At 39.6% G+C, this 21,760-nt stretch overlaps 1 protein-coding gene across 1 annotated transcript in view; it reads left to right on the forward strand.

Annotated features, from left to right (window-relative positions):
- Positions 1 to 21,760, forward strand: part of timm50 (translocase of inner mitochondrial membrane 50 homolog (S. cerevisiae)) — a 36,883-nt gene that overhangs the window by 6,348 nt on the left and 8,775 nt on the right. Inside the window, exons 3-7 of the mRNA XM_053647064.1 lie at positions 943 to 974; positions 15,251 to 15,272; positions 20,405 to 20,463; positions 20,569 to 20,688; positions 21,356 to 21,460. Coding sequence (XP_053503039.1) covers positions 943 to 974; positions 15,251 to 15,272; positions 20,405 to 20,463; positions 20,569 to 20,688; positions 21,356 to 21,460 — 338 coding nt within the window. The remainder of the gene's footprint in view (positions 1 to 942; positions 975 to 15,250; positions 15,273 to 20,404; positions 20,464 to 20,568; positions 20,689 to 21,355; positions 21,461 to 21,760) is intronic.

Raw genomic sequence — 21,760 nt, forward strand, 5'->3', positions numbered from 1 at the left:
ATCCTCTGGGATGGCCTTATTTTTTTAGTTTTTCTTTCTTGGATGAATCTGAACTACTTTTGTGTAGTAGTTACACAAATTATTTTTGTGTCAATTTGCTTTATCGGATCATTTGGAATATTTGACGTATGGAATAGGCTATACCATGGATTAATTTACATCAGGGGGACCTGAAATGACGACGAAACTCAAAAAAAGTAATGTTACTTTTATTTTTTATTTTAGTTTTATTTAAGGGTTGCAAGTGTGTATTATATTCATTTGATATGTGACATTTAAAAATTCAAAAATGTTGATGTAATATTGGATGAAGGCTTATCTGGCTGCTTATGGTGTGTGTGTGTGTATAATATATATATATATATATATATATATATATATATATATATATATATATATATATATATATATATATATATATATATAATATTAGTATATATTAGTATATATTAGTATGCATATTGGTTTTAAACCACTGATGTGTGTGTATAATAATGATTATGCATTAAATGAATTTGCCTCCATTGTAATTATTGAATCAATTTCAAATCAAGTAAACAATGTTACTGGTCACACACAACCGGACACAGTACGACGTGCAGTGAAATGTTTTTTTTTCTCGACTGTCCGTGACCTAAAATAGAATTTACAGGAAGTAGAATTAACTTGTATGTAGGCAGAAACGGAAATATAAATGAAAAAATCATATAAGGGATATTTTAAAAAAAAGGTGGCAGCAACAGTACGGCTATATGTGCAAGCAAATTTATGAAGGAGGGAAAGCATTTTGATCTGTTGTATATTTGAAATGTACAAAATATTACTTTACTCTGAGAAGGTGTTTTCTTTGTATCACTACTAAATTCCTTTGTATCAAGAGCTTTCTATTATTAAAAACTCCCATTATAGTCTGTGACTAATAAATTGTCTTTGGTTTTGTAGGTAGCAACTCGGTAGATGATCATGGAAATAAGGTGGGTACAAATCCAGTATGGAGAAAGGGGGGGTGAAAATGTGTATCATTGGCTGCTAATGGCAAACTTTTTTCCCTACATGGTTTGCAACATATCAATGTTTAAAGTACAAATCACCCAGAGCTGGATGTGTAGTATTTTTTTTATGACAGGAGTTGGAGTTAATTAGAAGTCTGCAGGAAGTGTGTGATAGTGGCACACTTCCTCACCTACTCTTTCTCGCAGGGGGTCTGTGTTTTGCAGCTCAGCTGTAAGTCTGTACTTTGTTATAAGTTGCGGGTGGTCGACTCCAAGGTGATGGGGCACACTTCACAGGGAAGTGCGAATGAGTGTAGGTAGCCTTCACAAAGAGCACACTTCACTTCTGAAGGTGAGATTCATTTGGCACACTTCACAGGGAAGTGAAAGGGACGAGTGTGAAGGAGTGTGCCAGGACTGCTGGTGTCTGATCTCGTACCTGTCCTTCCTCCTGAGCAGCAGACCTGTGTTATGTTAACGTAAGATGTCATGGCCATCACAAAAGGGACTTGCACAGGATTCGAAGTGGCTGCATTTGTGTGGGGGAAAAGAACTTGGTGAATGTTGGTGTTAGAGTGAAATCATTTTGCTCATTGTGTGTATTTAAGCTTAAAGTAACACTTATGTTGGAATTGTATGCTCAGGTGTTGAAATCATGCTATTGTTTAACTGTAAGTTTGAGCACCCCATAGCAATGCAAATATGTTATGAAGGGAAAATTCAGCGTTTTTTGATCTTACATACAAAAGTATGTGGACACCTGACCATCACACCCATATGTGGTTCTTCCCCAAAGTGTTACCACAAAGCTGGAAACACACGATTGTATAGGATGTCTTTGTATACTGTAGCAGTAGCTGTGGCATTACAATTTCCCGTCATTGGAACTAAGCGGCCCAAACATGTTCCAGCATGACAGTGTCCCTGTGCACAAAGCGAGGTCCGTGAAGACATGGTTTGCCAAGATTGGTCTGGAAGAACTCTAGTGTTCAGCACAGAGCCCTGACCTCAAGTCTACTGAACACCTTTGGGACAAACTGGACCCCAGGTCTCCTCACCCGACACCAGTACCTGACCTCACTAATGAGGAGTGGCAGTTATTATGACAGGAAAGGGGGACTAAATCTGGAATTTCATGTTCAACAAGCACATATGACTGTGATGGTCGGATTTAAACAAAATTGTTTTGAATACTAGCATATCTCATATGGGATAGACTTATCAGGCTTTTAAAAAAAAATAAAAATTCGAGAGCTTTTTCCCCTGTACACACAACTTTTTATTTAAAAATTGTATTGCATAGTTTTATAGTATATTCACATTTGCCAAGCAGGTTGTTTAGTTTAGTTTAGTTAATTGATTTTATAAAGCGCATTTAAAACAACAGATGTTCACGCCAAAGTTCTGTACAAGAAATATAAAACAGAATTAAAACAAATTAAGAGTAAACAAAAACCAAAGATAAGACCAATGAAAAATTGACCCCCTCAATTAAAACATAAAGAATACAAATATGTCTTCAAAGAGGATTTAAACACAGAAACGGAAAAGGGAAGATCTGATGTGGAGAAAGCCCGGTCACCTTTAGCCTTAAAACGTGCATGAGGAACTGAGCAGTAAACGACTGGATGATCGAAGGTGTCTTGAAGCAGTGTACAGGGTGAGATCATCACAAATATACTGCGGAGCAAGTCCATGCAAAGCTATAAAGACAAAAAGCGACATTTTGAAATCAACACTGAACTTGACCGGTAACCAGTGAAGAGAAGTGAGCACAGGTGTAACATGCTTACTTTTTTTAGTACCAGTCAGTAATCTGGCTGATGCGTTTTATACCAACTGCACACGATCAACAGTTGTTCTGGGCAAGCCCAGATAGAGCCAATTACAATAGTCCAACCTAGATTGTTGATGATGATGATAACGGTCACCAGCGTTGTTTTATTTCACTCGTCTGATACTCGCCAGAAATGAAAGCTCTCCATTTGAAATGTTTATCTGAAAATAACATGCTCCCAGTAAGTTCATATGTTTCTCGATGGGACAAAGCACTATGATGTGCTGGAGCTTTTTTTTCTTTTCCTTTTTCTCTTTTTCTTCGAGACCCATCACCTGCTGCACTACGCACGTGACGTGATTCGTGTCTAGATGGAAGTTATGCTAGACAATATTTCCAGAATCAATATGTAGAAACCTTGACGGAACTGAGCAAAATACAGTAAAGTGCAGCATAAATGCTGTTCTATAACATGCGCAATCTCCTTGCATTTAAACACTTCATAAAGTCACAGTGAATACACCGAGAGAACAACATGGTGCGTAGCTGAAATTTTCGACTTTTCCTTGTTCTTGGCTCTGTTGCAAATTTGCATCATCACCAGAGAGAAGACGAAATAAATCCCTCTCCCAGAGAGGCAAGTTTCAGCTCACTTGTTTTTCATAATCTGCATTAATGCACATAATTAGTTCATACTTTTGAGTGAAATTACGTTAGTTGCTGCTTATTAACCGAGTTAATGACACCTCTGAGCAACCACAACACCGTACACAGGTCTGTACAAGCACTGCGCAGCTTTCACTGATCTTGTCGGTTAGCTAATCGGTTTTGCGTGTTCTCTCGTTGCTCTTGTGGGATTCCTTTGGGTTCTTTCCATAAACATACCTGTTAATTGGTTTAAATCATGTAATGAGTACATTTTGGGGTTTTTTTTTCTCTCCCCTCTGGGATTTTCCTTCTGATTTCTTTGGTATTTATAGATCGCCCTTATTTTTAATCAGCATTGGTACTACTTTTACCCTCGTGCATAGTATCTAATCATGGACAGTCCTTTTTTAAGGCTCTTTTATATTTATTTTATATATATATATATATATATATATATATATATATATATATATATATATATATATATATATATATATATATATATATATATTTTTAGGAAAATATAATTTGTAAAATCACCTCCAAATCCCTTGAGAGCATTACTGTAAATAAAGGTAAACAAACCTCTGTAGCTCTCTGGACTATGCAGTCCGGTCAGGAGGTTTTTTTTTGTGATAGTTGTGGCCAAAAATGCTTGATTTTGCTGCAGCTATTTTTCAAAATTTGGGATGCAAATTGGAGAGTTATTTATTATTTTTTAAATTTAAATTTTTTTTTTGCGGAAATCTACTTGAATTGGTAAAATTGCAATTGCACAGAATAGTTTCGCACGGTCTCTTGCAGTGATGTTTGTTGGTAAATGAGACTTTTTAGCTGTACTCGTGTTCGGTGCGTGTGAATCGGAGAGGGTTTCGGCTGAATGCGCGTTGTGATGACGGCACATGACACGTCATGGGCCAAATCTGTGGTCATTTAGAAGAATTCCAAGCTCCTCAGAATGTTGCGGAGTTTGCTTGATTTTGCGTTCATTTCCAGTGAAATCCTGTAGGGACTGACTGTCGTTCTCAATCTTTAGTAACTAGTAACTTTTTTTAGCAACAAAAAAAAGAAAGATTTATAAAAGCTAGGTTTTTTTTTGTTTTGTTTTAAACTAGTGTTGTTGTTTTTTTTTTTTACCTCTTTGCATCATGCACAGTCCTAAACTGTATAAATTTTGTATGTTCAGATATTAAATTAGCGTTTCATATTTTAGACCTGATTGTTGAAGCATTTGGACATTATTATAATTTTTAAGCCTCTTGGACAATCCATTTATTTTTTAATATTTGATATTTAGACAGAATCAGAATTCATAGATCATGCAATGTTAAGTTAAAAAAAAAAAAAAAAGACAGTATCTAATGCCGATGCCTGTCAATGCTTTAAACATATTGGCTAGGTATAGGAATTTCACTGATATAAAACTTTAAGCCTTTATGTTTTTTAGTGTTAATGAACAATATAAAAATTATTATTTAAAAAAAAAAAAAACCCTACTGCCTATATAGAGATGTAGATGGATATATAGATATAAATAGATATATAGTGTGAGATGTTTAAATATATAATAATATATTAAGAAGTTTAAATGTATAATAGTAGTTAGATCAAATCCAATTCACTTTGAGTCCACTTCAAAGGGCATTCCTCACGAGTGTGTGACTTATTTCGCGTATGAAGGTGTTGGTCTGGGAAAGTCTGGCGAAGAGCCAAGCCAGTCCCGGAGCTGTGGGAGATCCTGTTCAACTGGATCTTCTGTTTAGGGCTCACCTTGAAAGGGCACACTTCTCAAGTAAGTGTGACGTCCCTGGAGTTCAGAGTTGAATTGGTCCTGTGGTGCTCGTTCATACCTCGTTCACTAGATCTGAGCTCTCAGCAGTAGGAGAGTGTGACCAGGCCTACGCAACCTACATCCTGTCTGTGGATTTTCTACATTAATAGCATTGCGGGCCGTTGTTTTCTATTACTGTCTGACTGGAACAGAGATATTCAGAGAGATTTTTTTTAAAGACTCAATGATACAGAAGGAACTGCTGTTAAATGTATTATTACTTTCAGAAAGTATTCCAATAATCATAATTACAGTGTCTGAACCTGCTGTTACTGATATTTTAGGTAATATGTTTAAGCAAAAAACACTGTCTCTGTCTCACACACATGCTCGCTCTCTCTCTCTCTGACACACACTCTCTCATTCTCTCTCTCGCACTCACATTCTCACACACACTCACATTTTCTCTCTGTCACACACTCATGCTCTCTCACACACACTCACCCTCTCACTCATGCTCACGCTCTCTCTCTCTCTCTCACACACACTCACATTTTTTCTCTCTCACACTCATGCTCACTCACGCTCTCACTCACTCACATTCTCTCTCTCACACACTTACTCTCTCACACATTGTCTCTCTCTCACTCACACACACTCTCAATTCAATTCAATTTTATTTGTATAGCGCTTTTTACAATAGACATTGTCTCAAAGCAGCTTTACTTTTCTCTCACATTTGGTCTCTCACACACTCACGCTCACACACTCTCACATTCTCTCTCACACACACACACACACTCACTCTCACACTCTCTCTCTCTCACTCTCTTGCACTCTTCTCTTTCTTGCTTGCTCTCTCTCTCGCTTACTCTCTCTCTCACACACACTCTCACTCTCTCACATTCTCTGACACTCTTGCACTCTCATATTCTCTCTTTCACATTCTCTCTTTCTATGACATTTTCTCTCTTGCTGACTCTCATTCTCTCATATTCTGTCTCTCTCCCTCCCTCTCTCTCACTGTGTCTCTTGATGTTTCTACCTGCACAGGAAAAATGAAAGGAACAGATTTACAATTAACGCTTAGAACACTGGAGTCTTTTAGATAAACTTTCTCATCATTAGGCTGATTTTCATGAACTGGAGCTCCTGCCACATAAGTGTCTGTGAATTACTATGAAAACTCTTTAAAAAATAACTAAACTACACTATACTGAAACACACATATTTGGAAATGTGGACTATCTTTAATAGATAGCTGTGATTTACCTTGCAGCGAGCACTGCTTTAGAATCGTGTTTATACAAAACGAATCAACAAGAACTTGGAAATCAAATAGTATCACAATATAAGTCATATTAAGCAGTTTAATAACATTTCTTAGTGGTGAGCTGTTGGACTGGAGCTGTGCTAATGATTCTTCATGATGTCCCCCAGGAAACATCAGTATTTAACTTTAAGTAGACCCTAATATGAAATTCTTAAAATGCAGGATGCACAGCTTTATATTATTCTGCACTTTAAAATGCAATGATTCTGTGCTCTTTTAGGGTGAAAGTTCACACTTCTGGAGGCGAGAGCCTGCTTTGAGTAATGATATTACAATGAAAGTGCACACTTTGCCGTGTTGCTATGGCATGTGCCAGGAGCTAGGTGTGTGTTCGGGAAGGTTTTTTTAGGTTTCCTCTGAGGTGTTTTCACGACACAATTGTCATTCAGGCTGGACTGTTTATGAGACTGATTCGAAGTGTGCCGGACCTTTTGGCATCACTAATTAAGGGGGTCATTGAATGTGCGGGAAAAATGGAACTGAATCCAGTTTCACAGGATGAGCATGCTGTTTCATTTAATATTTATTCCTAAAGTTTTAACTTAAGTATTCTTAGATTTTTTGTGTTTTCATATAGTGAACAATTTGGAATGAGTTGTTACTGCTGTTACTTTTGTTACTGTTGTTGTTGTTGTTCTTACTGATGTTGTGGTTGTTGCTGCAGCTGTTGTTATTGCTGTTACTTTTGTTACTGATGATGTTGTGGTTGTTGTTGCTGGTGGTGGTGTTGTTACTGCAGTTACTTTTGTTACTGATGTTGCTGCTGCTGTTACTTTTGTTACTGATGTTGTGGTTGTTGCTGCTGCTGTTGTTACTGATGTGGTTGTTGTTACTGATGTTGTTGATGATGCTGTTGTTGTTGCTGCTGCTCTTACTTTTGTTACTGATGATGTTGGTGCTGTTGTTGTTGCTGCTCCTACTGCTGTTTCGTTTGTTACTGTTGTTGTTGTTGTTGTTGTTGTAGATTTTCAGGTATTCTTTTTTTTTAATGAAATTCATCCAGGAAGTCACTTTAGAATCCTTTTAATAGAAGAGCTGACGGGTGTGATGAGTGGGTGAGCCGCAAGCATCGTGAAAATCATGAGAAAACATGAGACGTTCCCCATCACTCTGTCCAATAGATAAATTATTATTTCATTTATTTATTTTGTTTTATGTTTAAACTGATGGCTTGTCTGGGGATCAGGTCTCATGTTTATACAGAGAAATACAATTTTCAGTGTATACTGACTGGCCATAAAATAAAAATCTGTTCTGGTATACAGAAAATTGCACCCCCTTTCAATCACCAATATCAGTGTAATGGTGTATACTGGCTTTCCGCTGCCATGATTTTATTTGTGTCTTGATTTGCTTCGTCTAGTGGTATATTTAGAGGCACGCAACATCTAGTGTTTTCTCCAGTTTAATACTGATAATGGTTTTGGTTCCCAAAATCCCAAAATATGATGTACTGCTTGTGTAGCTTTATTGTAGGTCATTGGAGATGAAACATCAGGTCTTGTGGTAGTGTTGTGCTTTTCTATGCTAGTTGCTTTCTGTGGGTGTGTTTACGGGGAGATATATTCAACTCTTCTTTGTTTGTGTCACAGGTCCTTTTGTTTCTGAGGCGTGCTTGTTAGGGCACACTTCTCAGGCAGGGAACCGTCAACACTTCATAACAGACGTGTAAAGAGTGTGCTAGACCTGTGGGTGTTACCAAATGTACCTGATTCACACAGATAACTGGCGTCACACCAAGTAAACAGCAGAACCTTTTTTCCCCCAAAATGTGGCAATTTTTGCATAGTCATAATAACAGATTTTGGTTCATGTAGGGTTCATGTAGGATACCCACCATGTTTCTTTTTTATACGTTCATGCACTTTTGTTCATGTTCACACATTTTTCCAGCATTAAACTCTTTACTGGGATCGAACAAAAGGACTATGTGAACTATCTTTGTTTTGATTCTCAGGACACTTGGGTCCTTCACCCATTCCCAGCATGTTTCTTCTAATACCGAAGGCTAATTGACTGTTCAGTGTCACGTGGTGGTGTGGAGGTGTGAAGGGCACACTTCTCAGCCAGCTGCTATCCTTGTGTGGCCTGTATAATTGGAATGGACCCTGCTTTAAAGACACTCTTTCCTGTCGTCTGCCTTTTGGGCCAGAGTTGAAAGAGCAAAGCTAACATATAGCTGAGAGCCGGAGGGAGCTGGATGCGAAGTGTGCCAGTGTGGAAAGTGCTGCTCCTAACACCTCTAGGCTTTAATTGGAGGACTCAAGGTGATGGCGTGGGAGCAGGAACCAAGTCCTGGTCACAGGAGTCTGGTGTTGTAATCAGGAAATAGAGCTTCCAGTCGTGCATTGTGCTGGTTGTGTAGTTACGTACTTGGTGAAAGATTTGTTCAAATTGTTGCATAAAATACTATTTCTTGTAGAAAGCATATAAAAACCCAATAATGAGTATGTATAATAACTAGAGTTGCACCAATACTAAATTTCTCAGCTGATACTAAATTACAGATACTAAATTACTCGAATTAACATCAACACATGAACTAAATTCTGAAGATTAAAATAAGATTTCTTAACTTATTAAATGTTATTAATTCATATTAACATTGACTATAATCTAAAAAACCTCCTGTTAGGCTTCACATTCACTCACCACAAACAAAAGCATTTCTACTTCATCATTAACAACAAACTGGTAATATATAATATCAATTTTTTTTTATATATATATATATTAACTGGATATGAAATACACTACAAATATATTTTTCTGTTCAAAAATAAATAAATATATACTTTTTTGTATCCTCATTTAAATCTTTCAACAGTGTACTGGCCCTTTAATGCAGCGTGGCAAAAGAAATAAAAATCGACTCCACGCTGAAACTCCCACTTCACTGCTGCAGCGTCCGGTGTAAAATTTTTGCAGTGCAGAGATTACAAACTGCAGTTTTATCATCATTCCACATAAGAGACGTCTTTACACACAGCACGAAATCGATGTGTTTTCCTGCTGTCTTTTGATTGACAGGATATAATCAACCCTGATCATTGGATGTTTTTAAACTATCAACTGATGGCCCGTAGCCTTTATCAGCCGATACAACAGTGCATCTCTAATAATTGCTTGGTGGGTTGTAATCACATCATTATTCTAGTAATCTTATGCTGTACACTCTGTTAATTGCAGTGATTTGTTACATTTATGTAAACTCTCAGTTGCTTTCTTCAGTGGTTTTTCTATTTTGGTGTTTGTTTTCAGTATGTGCTTTTGAAGTTAAACAAAGTTCAGCAGTTCACCTGCAGGTGGCATATTTGTGCTTCTAACAGTCTGTAGCAGTGAGAGTCAACTGCTTATTCCCTCCAAACAAGGGCTGCACAGAAAAATCATATTAAAAGCATGTACATAATCTGTGACCTTAGATGTCAACCCAAAAATATTCTGGACCTCAATTCCACATAGACATTCTCGCTGTGGTTGCTGGGACTACGGTTGCTGCTATGGCCTTGCACTCAGGTCTCCTTTGGTGAACAGTGGACTAGTTCAACAAGCCGACTTCATATAAAGACCATAATGAGCTTTCTTTTACATTCACACTATCCGTTGTTACCCAGATGAGGACGGGTTCCCTTCTGAGTCTGGTTCCTCTCAAGGTTTCTTCCTCATATCATCTTAGAGAGTTTTTCCTTGCCACCGTCGCCACCGGCTTGCTCAATAGGGATAAATTCACACATTTAAAATCTGTATCCTGTGTTTTATATGTTTCTGTAAAGCTGCTCTGAGACAACGTCCGTTGTAAAAAGTGCTATACAAATAAAATTGAGTTGAATTTAATTGAAAATGGCCACGGGAGTAAGATGGAACAAATCTGTGCTAAACAATCATTTAATATGTTAATATTAAACTCCCACTCAGTAAACAAATGACCTGTAAATCTGTGAAATGAATTAAAGGGACAAGAGAGCAATGGCTGCACGTGCAGTCTTGCGCAAGCAGCGTTTTATTAGTTACTTATTAGTCACTCTCCAAAAGAACAGGAACCTTGCAATGACTAATTGTTTAAGCGGCCGTTAATATTCCTGGTTTTCTTTTAACTTTCGGAGGACACACTGCATTCTCGGCTCCCTAATACGATCACAGCTTTTTACTAAATAGCAGTTATTTTGCGCAGGATTTTGGCTGTTGCATTACAAATGCACCATTTAATCAGTTACTCGAAATGAAGATGAGTGAAAATTTGTCAAATTAATTAATTATAATCTCAGTTTTAAGCCCAAGAATTGTGATTCCTATTTCATCAACCCTAACCCAAACTATAATGTTAATGTTCTTTTGTAATTCTTCTTCAAGTTTTCTGTTTACTGGAAGTGCGTCCACCTTACATGGAGGTTTACACAAGGTAGTTGTGAGTGATGTGATATATAAATCTCCAGTAGGTGTCGGGAGAGGAAGAAAGGTTTCGTGTGCAGTTTATCCAGCCATTGTCATACTGTCTAGTGTGAATACAGCAGAAATGCATCCATGTTGGACTTTACACAGCCAAAGTTGATTTGGGCAAAGACTGTACATTTCATTGCCTTATCAATCTTTCTTGCAGATCGAACTGTTTAAAACTGCATTGGTACAGTGAATCGATTTTATCTTACTCTCAGAGGAAAAAAGTAATAAAAAAGAAAACTGTACCTTTCCTTGTCCTTGGGGTTGCACTCTCAGTCTTTTTAATGTGTCTTTTATCTAAGAAAATGTATTTAGTTTGCCTCTTAATGGTTGATATAGACCACTTGCACCAATTGCAGTTATAGGATATTCACCTTTACAGAAATATCCACACTAGAGAGCCTTTAGCAATCAGGAAAGGTACAGTTTGGTATCTTTATTTCTGAGAGCGCTTGACTCCTGCTCCAGAGCTCACAGCTTGACAATTCGCAGCTCCAAAGTCTCTCCAAAGTTCTCACATGTCTTACATGTCCATGTGGGTTTTATCTGGGTTCTCCAGTTTCCTCCCATCTCCCAAAACCGAAGGTTGCCTGTAGGTTGACTGGCTAAGATAAGTTGTCCATTTGTGTGTGTGTGTGTGCGCACTTGGTGCTCTGCGATAGACTGGTGTCCCATCCAGGGTGTATTCCTGCCTCAGGTTTAGGGGCCGTTTACACGACAACGTTTCCAACTAAAAACGGAAAACTTTTTATGCGGTTTGCCTGTTTGTTAACACAACAACGGCGTTTTGGGGTCTGAAAATGGGTTTCAAAGTGGAAGTTTTTGGAAACGATGCCGTTATTGTCACAGTGTAAACGCACAAAAACGAGAATCTGTGAAAACGATGACGTCATGCGCACGCATATTACGTGTTCAGTCTATAGGCATGCGCATGAGTACTTCAAAACAACCTGCAAGCAGTTTTAAACTACAGGACTGTGTTTGTGCTTCTCCAGTAAAGTGTAGATTTACTGCATCACTACTACAACCAGCGGAGACACGTTTGTTACATACGCCAAATTATTAACCAACAGCTACGCCAACGAAGGGCATTCAACACTTTATAATTATCTTTGTAACTATCTGTTTTGGAGTAAATCTTCTTTTAAAAAATTATTTTATTGCTAATAAAATATAGAAAGCAGACTGACTGCCAGAGTCTCACTATTTGTACTATTTAGATTTTTCAGTATTTAAAAATGAACGAGCTTTGTTAACAGTCTTATGACCTAGAGCACAAAAAAGCTAAAAGATTGGGTTGAAGAAATGTCCCTAATGTAATATAATGTAATGTACGTCTCAGCATTTATTAACCAAGAAAAATATGCCGAATTTGAGCTTGACAAGTGTGGGTTTTCACAATTCCTTATGACGATGAATCATTTTCCCAGTCTTAACTATCGAGATTCCAGGTAACTGGAGACGGAACTTTTTTTGTACTCCATGTAGATCATAAATCATTGAAATCGCTTGAGAAACATAAAGGTGATTGTGCTTTTTATCCGGAAAAACCACAGCTCCCATGTTTGCTTGTATTTGTTTATAAGGCAGTCCTGCCCGGATCAGTATGACTGACACGTTGACATAAACGCTTGTGTACAGGTGCCTAGTGTTTTCTTTACAAAGTGACATCGCCACCTACTGGCCTGGCATGTGTAATACAGCATTTTTAGCCATTTTTTTGTGGCTCCATGTGTACGGGAATCATTTTGACAACGTTGTCGTCTGTACACGAAACTTTTCAAAACGGTGAAGGAAAAGCCTTTTCCGTTTTTAGTACATCATTGTCATGTAAACGTGCCCTTAGTCATCCTGGGATAGGCCTGGAGAGAATAGAGAAAAGCCACCTCCCTGGGGAATTCAAAATCAATCAATCTGTCCTCTACCAGTGACTGCTGTGACTCCTGAAAATATGAAAGATCACCACATCTACTAAGTCAAGTATGGACTCCATGGGAAACAGGGTCTTTCAGAAGTGCTTGAACCTACCACAATGCCTTTCAAATGCCAGCTTGTTTAGAAAGAGCACCTAGCTGTTGCCACTCACTTTCATCTGGCTGGATTACAAGCAGCAGAAGACTGGGCTGTTTCTGGAGCTGAGGGAGTTGACAGACCAGGTCATAAGAAGTGCCAAAGTCTGAATAAGTCACAGGTGGAAGGCAACAGAATCAATCAACCAGGCCAGTAGCCAACTGAAACATCAGAAAAGTGGTGGCAAGTCCCTGTCCAGGAGCACATGGATGGGGAAACAACAAATATGTGATCCTCAACCAGCAGGAAGGAGGTGATGGAGCTGGTGGTATCAGAAGTAATCAAAGTGGATGCAGAGCAGTACAAATTTAAGGCATGAAGGAAGCATTACAAAGTTAAGACATCAACAAGGGAGCTAGACAACATGGGAAGGAAAAATTGTAAGCTGGTTTGACTGGAGGAAAATTCCACAGGCCAGGTGCCACTTCCTCATCGTCTCCACCAGACCCCCTTCCGAGTCCCAGCAACCTGTGCCGATGGTACGGCTCAGAAACAAGCCGTCACATCTGTGATGCCCCAAATGCAAGCCTGCACCACATTTTAACTGGTTGTAAAACCATTCTGGGAAGTCCTAGGCAAATGCAGACGTCCCAGATAAATCCCTGGAATGAAGAGTAGGGAAGTAAATGAAGGTCCTCCACAACAGAAACAGCAGCTGATCCACCTTGTAAAAGCAGGTGGGTCAGTACAAAACACCAGAATGAAGACACAGTCTATCCTGCCACCTGGGTACGACTGGAAACTGAGAGTGGACCTCAATCACTAACTCCAGTTCAGCTCTGAAACCACCTTAACCTTTCTCTGGCCACTGTCCAAAATCATCATAATGGCCAAGCTCACTGTTCCTTAGAAGGAGGGACTGGAGACAGCCTTTGATAGGAAGATGAAGTACCCGTGGCTGAAAAACATAGTGGAAGGCAATTTACCCTGTGTAGGTGGATGTCGAGGGTTTGTAGGGACATATGCCCAAAGGTTCCTCCATGGAATTTAAGATGTCGAAGCAGGCATTGAGGAAGACATTGAAGGAGTTGGAAGAGGGGGCAGAGAAGGGCAGCTTCTGGCTGGGAGGGCCGGTTGCAGGGGTGGCAGGGAGATGTTTCTGCCACTGCCCCACCACCTCTTCTGAGATTAAAGTGGCTCTCTGGCACCATCAGAGGGGCAACAAGCAACAATGCCCAGCCGGCTACTCACCTGTGTAGCCATCTCTCTTATATGTATTATACCTTGCATTCATTTAGCCGTATATTATGCAAGCATACACACAAGTATGAATTATGACTGTTGGATGCACACTTCAACTACTCTAGCTGCTATGTTATAGAATGTGGTTGTGTTGAATGTGTTGAGTTTTTGACCAAACGCTAAGACAAATTCCTAGTATGTGGAAATGGATACAGCTGTAGTGCTAAATTTTCCAATCTTTTTACTCGGATTGTTCAGAATGCTTCAAACATATTTGCAAACATGTCACTTGAGATCCAAACTTGTGACCAGATGGGGCACTGCTGTTTCCAGTTTCCACTTCCACTCCAGAGGCAGGCTGTAGAGTCAGCACGTGGCTGTCCTGCCCCACAGGGGTGGAGTGGGCGTGCACCACGGCCGTCCTGGCAGATGCAGCTGAATATTAATCAGCTTGGTTGTGTATGTCTGTACTGCACAGTTAATTGAAAGGTACAAGTGGAGGAAGAGCGTATAATGTTAATGAAGCTTTATTTATTTATTTATTTATTTATTTATTTAATAAATCTCAAGCTTTCTGTATGGGCAACTTAAAGATAAAGCATCAGGTGCAGATTTGAGTTTTTGCACCATTTACTTTGTCCGTAGTTTGTTCCTACTGTGTGATGGATTAGCTTGTTCAACAGGTTTACAGTTTGTTTTGGGAATCTTTCACTTTGGTGCAGGGGTTTTAACTATGAGCTATCATGAAGGGTTTGATTTTGATTTTGATATTCATGCCTAGTTGGTTGTTTCAATTAGTTTTATTTTTATTGCTACAATGTGAAATAAACGTTTATGTACATAATAGTGAATTGTGTACATGACAATATAGCCTTGTTAAGCTCGTGTTGCTCTGCAGTATTGTCTTCCTGGTTTTAATGTGCATAAAGGAAATTTAGGGTTATCATAATTTAAATGACTCAATTTAACTTGCACACATCTGACACGTTTTTTGTTTTTGTTACTGCCTGACCTTGTCCCTCATTGTTTTTCCCTTTCAGATAGCAGATGAGTTTGATAATGGTAAGTCAAATTCTTCCTCCATATCAGTTCCTGCAACATGCAGATAGATGATAGAGAAAAACAAATGGCCCCAATTATTGTGTGTGGGATTGCTGGGCTCTTTCCCACCTAATAGACTGAATTTTGCCTATGTGGAACATCACAAACAAGCAAGCATCACACATGTGGTCCCGTTATCCTGGCTGAGTCTCTCACATATGTATTTACTTAGTGCAAGAACTTGCAGCCTTCCAGTTATTGAGGCAGGTCTGGTACAAAAGTTACAGTAAGGCCTTAAGGGTGTTTAAGCATATGTGGTTGTGTGTTTGTTACAAAGAACACCAGATAACAACCAGCAGGAAATTGTGCATGATTTCTTTAGAAGTGCGTCAGAAAAGAAAAATAAGAGTCTGATCTTTTCCATTCACTGTTTTTGTATGTGCATGTTTTTGTTTGTTTGTTTTCAAAATTTGGATTCTTTTAGTCACAGTTACTGCTTGTATGTAAACTTGAACTAATCACCTTCTAGCTCAGATCCTCACTATTACTTTGGCCACTTTATAGCATTTCCACTGGAGCTGTCTCTTCCTGCCAGCTTCAGATGGATGGTCCTATTCCGAGTGGTTTTAATTAAGACCGCAGAGAGCGATACGCTCCGTCGGAACAGACCAGGAAATAACTGCAAACAGAAAAAGCGAGGCCACACATCTGTGGTAACGGAGCGCCAGCTGTGGTGTTCTGTTCAGACCGATTTCAAATAAGATGGCCAGCCGCACCGCGCTCACCTAGTGCTATGATAACCGCTTAATTAACAGCACGCATGACCCGAAGTCTTCACACACACGTCACTTTGATTTATAACCTTCAAAGCTTAGGACACTAGTGTCTAACACGAAAGCGTTTAATGTCATAACGAAGGCCAATAATTACTTTAGAGACTGTGGTGTAACACCAGGTCCCTGAAGGGAGTGTGGATGTGGCCTAGCTGCCTTCTGGCCTCACGCTAACCCTTCCCTTCATCAGCAGAAGGTTGGCGGAGGGATGCGGGCTGAGCCCTTTAGCAGGGAAATCCTTGGGGAGCTAACCAAGCGTCCCTCTGAGAACCTTGGCTCCTTGCCAAGTGGTACTATTCTTTTGAACGTGTGTGTGTAGGCTATATGTACAAGCCAATCTGCTTAATCGCAAGCTGCTTCACTACATTGAGCAATGTCCTGTTCTAACAAGTTTGCAGGTATTGGGATGTTTTGTTCCAATGTAATGAAAATCTTTTCCTACTAACCACTGGTATGCTGGATGTAGAAAGGTAGTACATCATTTGCCAAGTTTTGTTTTCTGGTGTGTGTGTGTTGGTTTTTGTTTTTGTTTTGTTTTGGGGGGGGGGAACTTTTTGTCACGACCCTGAGCACACCTTGCTACCACAACACTTGCTTTATATTTGTTTTGTTTACATCAACAGTGTCCTGCGTATTGACTAAAAACTTTGTAGGTGCTCAGCCACACAAAGCCACTAAGCCACCTCCAGAAGCAAAAACAAATAAACAGTGCCTTGAATGCTTGACTGGGCAGATCGCCATGTGCCCTAGTGCTCCAAGTTCAAAGAAGTGTGATAGCAGTGTTGGTGTCTAGTGGTGTCCTTGTCCAACCCCCCCCCCCCCCCTTTAAAAACACACCTGAAGATAAAATAGGAAACAAACAAATAAAACAAAAAAACCCAAGTCCGTTCTTTAGAAATGTAAAGGAGAAGAAAGGCAATTGAGCAATAATGGCCTTTGGCAAAATAGCAGAGCATATGCTATACTAGTGCCAGATTAAAGGAGGCTTTTGTTGAGGCTAGAGGCCCAGCCATCGATCCTTCTCTCACTCCCTCCATCCGGCATTTCAATGGATGTCCCTCCAGAGAGCCAGCGAGCCTCTCTCGCTCAACAATAGGCCTCTCCATTACACTGACAAACAAGGTTAGGACAAGGGGCTCTTCAAAGTACACCCAATTGTTGCACTGAACTTTTTTTCCCTTCGCCGGTGTCTCCTCGGATCAGCTTTAACGGTCCTTGCCGTTAAAGCCGTCCATTCTTTTGGGCTGATCTTGACCTCTTGTGGCAGACAGAAGTCTTAAAACGTACAATTAGGAATGTGATGTTTTGTTATGGTTAGTGGGTTTTTCTGGGTTACTGTGATCAAAGCTCAACCATTCTTTCCTTTTTCTGCTTACTTTTCAATGCAGCTTTGTACGCTCTGTTCTTCATACTACCGTTATGTTTATCCCAAGCCTGTTTAAAAGAATCTTTAAGGATACTTTCACACCTATTAGCCTGTTTACCGAGTCCGAGGAAAAAAAAAAAGAAAAGTTGGCTGAGAACTAAAACTCAGTATTTGATTCACTGGTCAGAAACATGGCAAAAAGGAAAACTAACCTTTGCCAAGTACACACTGAGATCACCAAAATCATCCGAGCATAGAGAACACTGAGGTGATGCTAGTTAAATGATTAGATAATCATATAAATAACTAGTTTAAAACATTTTGTGTATCACATCCACCTTTTTATTTGTTTGTTTTACAAAGCTAGATAAAGTTTACCTGTCTTAGCAGTTTTTAAATGGCTCATTTTGTTTATATTTGCCATCATTGGACTGACTGAAACGCGAATGACTGGAGCCGATTTGTTTAAACATGACATCAGTAGACTTAACTACATCATGTTTTTACTTGAGATGCGCCGATACTAAATTTGTCAGCTGATACTGATGACCGATTATTCAGAGTGATATCGACCTATACTGGTAGTTCTGCCTTTTATGCCTTCTTTAAATGAATAATAATTAATTCCACAATTCTGAAAGAAATGCAAATAAAAACTTTATTCTCTCCCATTTCAACAAGTTGTTTCACAGTAGCTGGTCTCATAAACAGAAAACACATTACTCAAATTAACATTAACACATGAACTAAATTCGGAAGATTAAAGTAAGATTTCTTAACTTATTGAATGTTATTAATTCATTTTTGTAAATATTTGATTATATCTTTTCATATGACAACACTGAAGAAATGATACTTTGCTACAATGTAAAGTAGTGAGTGTACAGCTTGTGTAACAGTGTAAATTTGCTGTCTCCTCAAAATAACTCAACACAGACATTAATGTCTAAACCACTGGCAACAAAAGTGAGTACACCCCTAAGTGAAAATGTCCAAATTGGGCCCAAAGTGTCAATATTTTGTGTGGCCACCATTATTTTCCAGCACTGCCTTAACCCTCTTGGGCCAGAGCTTTCCAGAGCTCTGGCCCACCAGAGCTTCACAGGTTTCCACTGGAGTCCTCTTACACTCCTCCATGATGAGATCCCGGAGCTGGTGGATGTTAGAGACCTCGTGCTCCTCCACCTTCCGTTTGAGGATGCCCCACAGATGCTCAATAGGGTTTAGTCCATCGCCTTCACCCTCAGCTTCTTTAGTGTGTTTGGGGTCATTATCATGCTGGAATACTGCCTTGCGGCCCAGTCTCCAAAGGGAGGGGATCATGCTCTGCTTCAGTATGTCACAGTACATGTTGGCATTCATGGTTCCCTCAATGAACTGTAGCTCCCCAGTGCCGGCAGCACTCATGCAGCCCCAGACCATGACACTCCCACCACCATGCTTGACTGTAGGCAAGACACACTTGTCTTTGTACTCCTCACCTGGTTGCCGCCACACACGCTTGACACCATCTGAACCAAATAAGTTTATCTTGGTCTCATCAGACCACAGGACATGGTTCCAGTAATCCATGTCCTTAGTCTGCTTGTCTTCAGCAAACTGTTTGCGAGCTTTCTTGTGCATCATCTTTAGAAGAGGCTTCTTTCTGGGACGACAGCTCTGCAGACCAATTTGATACAGTGTGCGGCGTATGGTCTGAGCACTGACAGGCTGACCCCCCACCCCATCAACCTCTGCAGCAATGCTGGCAGCACTCATGTGTATTTCCCAAACACAACCTCTGGATATGACGCTGAGCACATACACTCAACTTCTTTGGTTGAGCCTGTTCTGAGTGGAACCTGTCCTGGTAAACCGCTGTATGGTCTTGGCCACCGTGCTGCAGCTCAATGTCAGGGTCTTGGCAATCTTCTTATAGCCTAGGCCATTTTTATGTAGAGCAACAATTCTTTTTTTCAGATCCTCAGAGAGTTCTTTGCCATGAGGTGCCATGTTGAACTTCCAGTGACCAGTATGAGGGAGTGTGAGAGCGATGACACCAAATTTAACACACCTGCTCCCCATTCACACCTGAGACCTTGTAACACTAACAAGTCACATGACACCAGGGAGGGAAAATGGCTAATTGGGCCCAATTTGGACATTTTCACTTAGGGGTGTACTCACTTTTGTTGCCAGTGGTTTAGACATTAATGTCTGTGTGTTGAGTTATTTTGAGGGGACAGCAAATTTACACTGTTACACAAACTGTACACTCACTACTTTACATTGTAGCAAAGTATCATTTCTTCAGTGTTGTCACATGAAAAGATATAATCAAATATTTACAAAAATGTGAGGTGTATTCACTTTTGTGAGATACTGTGTGTGTGTGTGTGTGTGTGTGTATATATATATATATATATATATATATATATATATATATATATATATATATATATATATATATATATATATATATATATATATAGTCAACTCATCTTCATTTAAGTCTGTCAACGATCTTTCAATCTTTAAAATTTTTCAAAGCTTTCAGAAAAAAAATTTTTTACTCGATGCCGAAATTCCCGCTTCACTGCTGCAGAGACCGGTGTAAAAATTTTTTGCAGTGCAGAGATTACAAACTGCAGTTTTGTCGTCATTCCACACAAGAGACCTCATCTTTACACACAGCACGAATTCGATATGTTTTCCCCCACTCTTTTGATTGACAGGTTATAATCGGCCCTGATCATTGGATGTTTTAAAACTATCAGTTGATGGCCCATAGCGGGGAAAATTGCCTTTACCGATAATCTGATACCGACATCAGTGCATCACTAGTTATGATCCCATGTTCTGTAACACTTATGTAACTGCTAATGCCGCTCTTTGCGATTCATTCTTCTGAAAGGATTGTATTTAAGTCATCTGTGTTGTCTTTGCATTTACATCTGCATTTTCTCCTCGTCTAGACGGACCCGTTCTCCAGCAGCTCAAGAGAACTTTCAAATATTTCAAAGATTACAGACAGGCGAGGCAAATCTTCCTGACTCCTTTATATGCAAACAAAATACTTTTTTTCTGCAATTTATTTGAATTGTTGTGAACAACAAGAGAACAATTCTGTTCACTGCAGATGATCATTGAACCCACAAGTCCAAAGCTTCTACCCGACCCACTGAAGGAGCCCTATTACCAGCCTCCATACACCCTGGTGCTAGAGCTCACCGACGTTCTGCTTCATCCCGAATGGTCGGTACGTCCTTTCCTGTTTAATAAATATCTACAGCTGTGGTCACCAACTCTGTTCCTGGAGATCTACCTTTCTGAAGACTTCAGCTCCAGCATTAATCGTCCCCACCTGACCTATCTAAAAAGGTGTGTTCGATTTCGGTTGGAGATGAAACTTGCAGGAAGGTAGATCTCATGGAAGAGGGTTGGTGACCACTGATCTACAGTGAGATGACCAAAGCAACCTGGGCTGTATTTGTCCCCCATTTTGTCTTTATTCCTTATAGATGGCTTCAATTGAGGTATAATTTTGTAGACACTCTTACTATTTATTGTTGTTGTTGTTGTGGTTTTTGCATGGTCATGGCAAGCGGTTCTAATTCATATTCTTGTTATTGTGTTTTTTTGTTTTTTTTAATCCCTGTTCAATCACTAGACAAAACCATGTAGTGCTATAAAAGTAGACCTCTGGTTGAGTAGCCTGTACCTGCTGCAGTACTGCTTCTGTTAAAACATGCAGTAAATTCAAGGACATTCGATTATACCACAGATACCGTATACCGTTGTATGCAAAAGTTCTGGCACCCCTTGCCAGACCACGCTTTTTGAAGTGAAAAGCTGGTAACACATTTTCTGGATCTCTGCTGTAGTACTAACATGAATTTCTCAATGTTTGTGGTGTGTGTGTGTAGTTGGCCACAGGCTGGCGTTTTAAGAAGCGACCAGGCATCGACTACCTGTTCCAGCAACTAGCGCCACTTTACGAGATTGTCATCTTCACATCCGAAACTGGCATGGTGAGTAGCGTGGAGAGGAGGAGCATGATGTTCTCTGTCAGTGGATAAAAAAGATCAGATTCGTTATCAGAACGAAGGGTCTGCACCAGGAAGGGCGATGCAGTAACCATGGAATACTGTGATTCGGTTTAAGCGTGACCGTCCAGCCCTTTTCATGATGGTTTGACGTGATTACAGCCGAGTTCATAATGTTTTACATTTCTCCCTCACCTACCTGTGTGAAAAACCTAAGCTTTCCAAAAGAACATTGCTTTATACTTGCGTTATTCCATAGTAAACCCATCACACATGGATGATACA

This window comes from Ictalurus furcatus, chromosome 17 (genome assembly GCF_023375685.1).
Source record: "Ictalurus furcatus strain D&B chromosome 17, Billie_1.0, whole genome shotgun sequence".
Taxonomy (NCBI): Eukaryota; Metazoa; Chordata; class Actinopteri; order Siluriformes; family Ictaluridae; genus Ictalurus; species Ictalurus furcatus.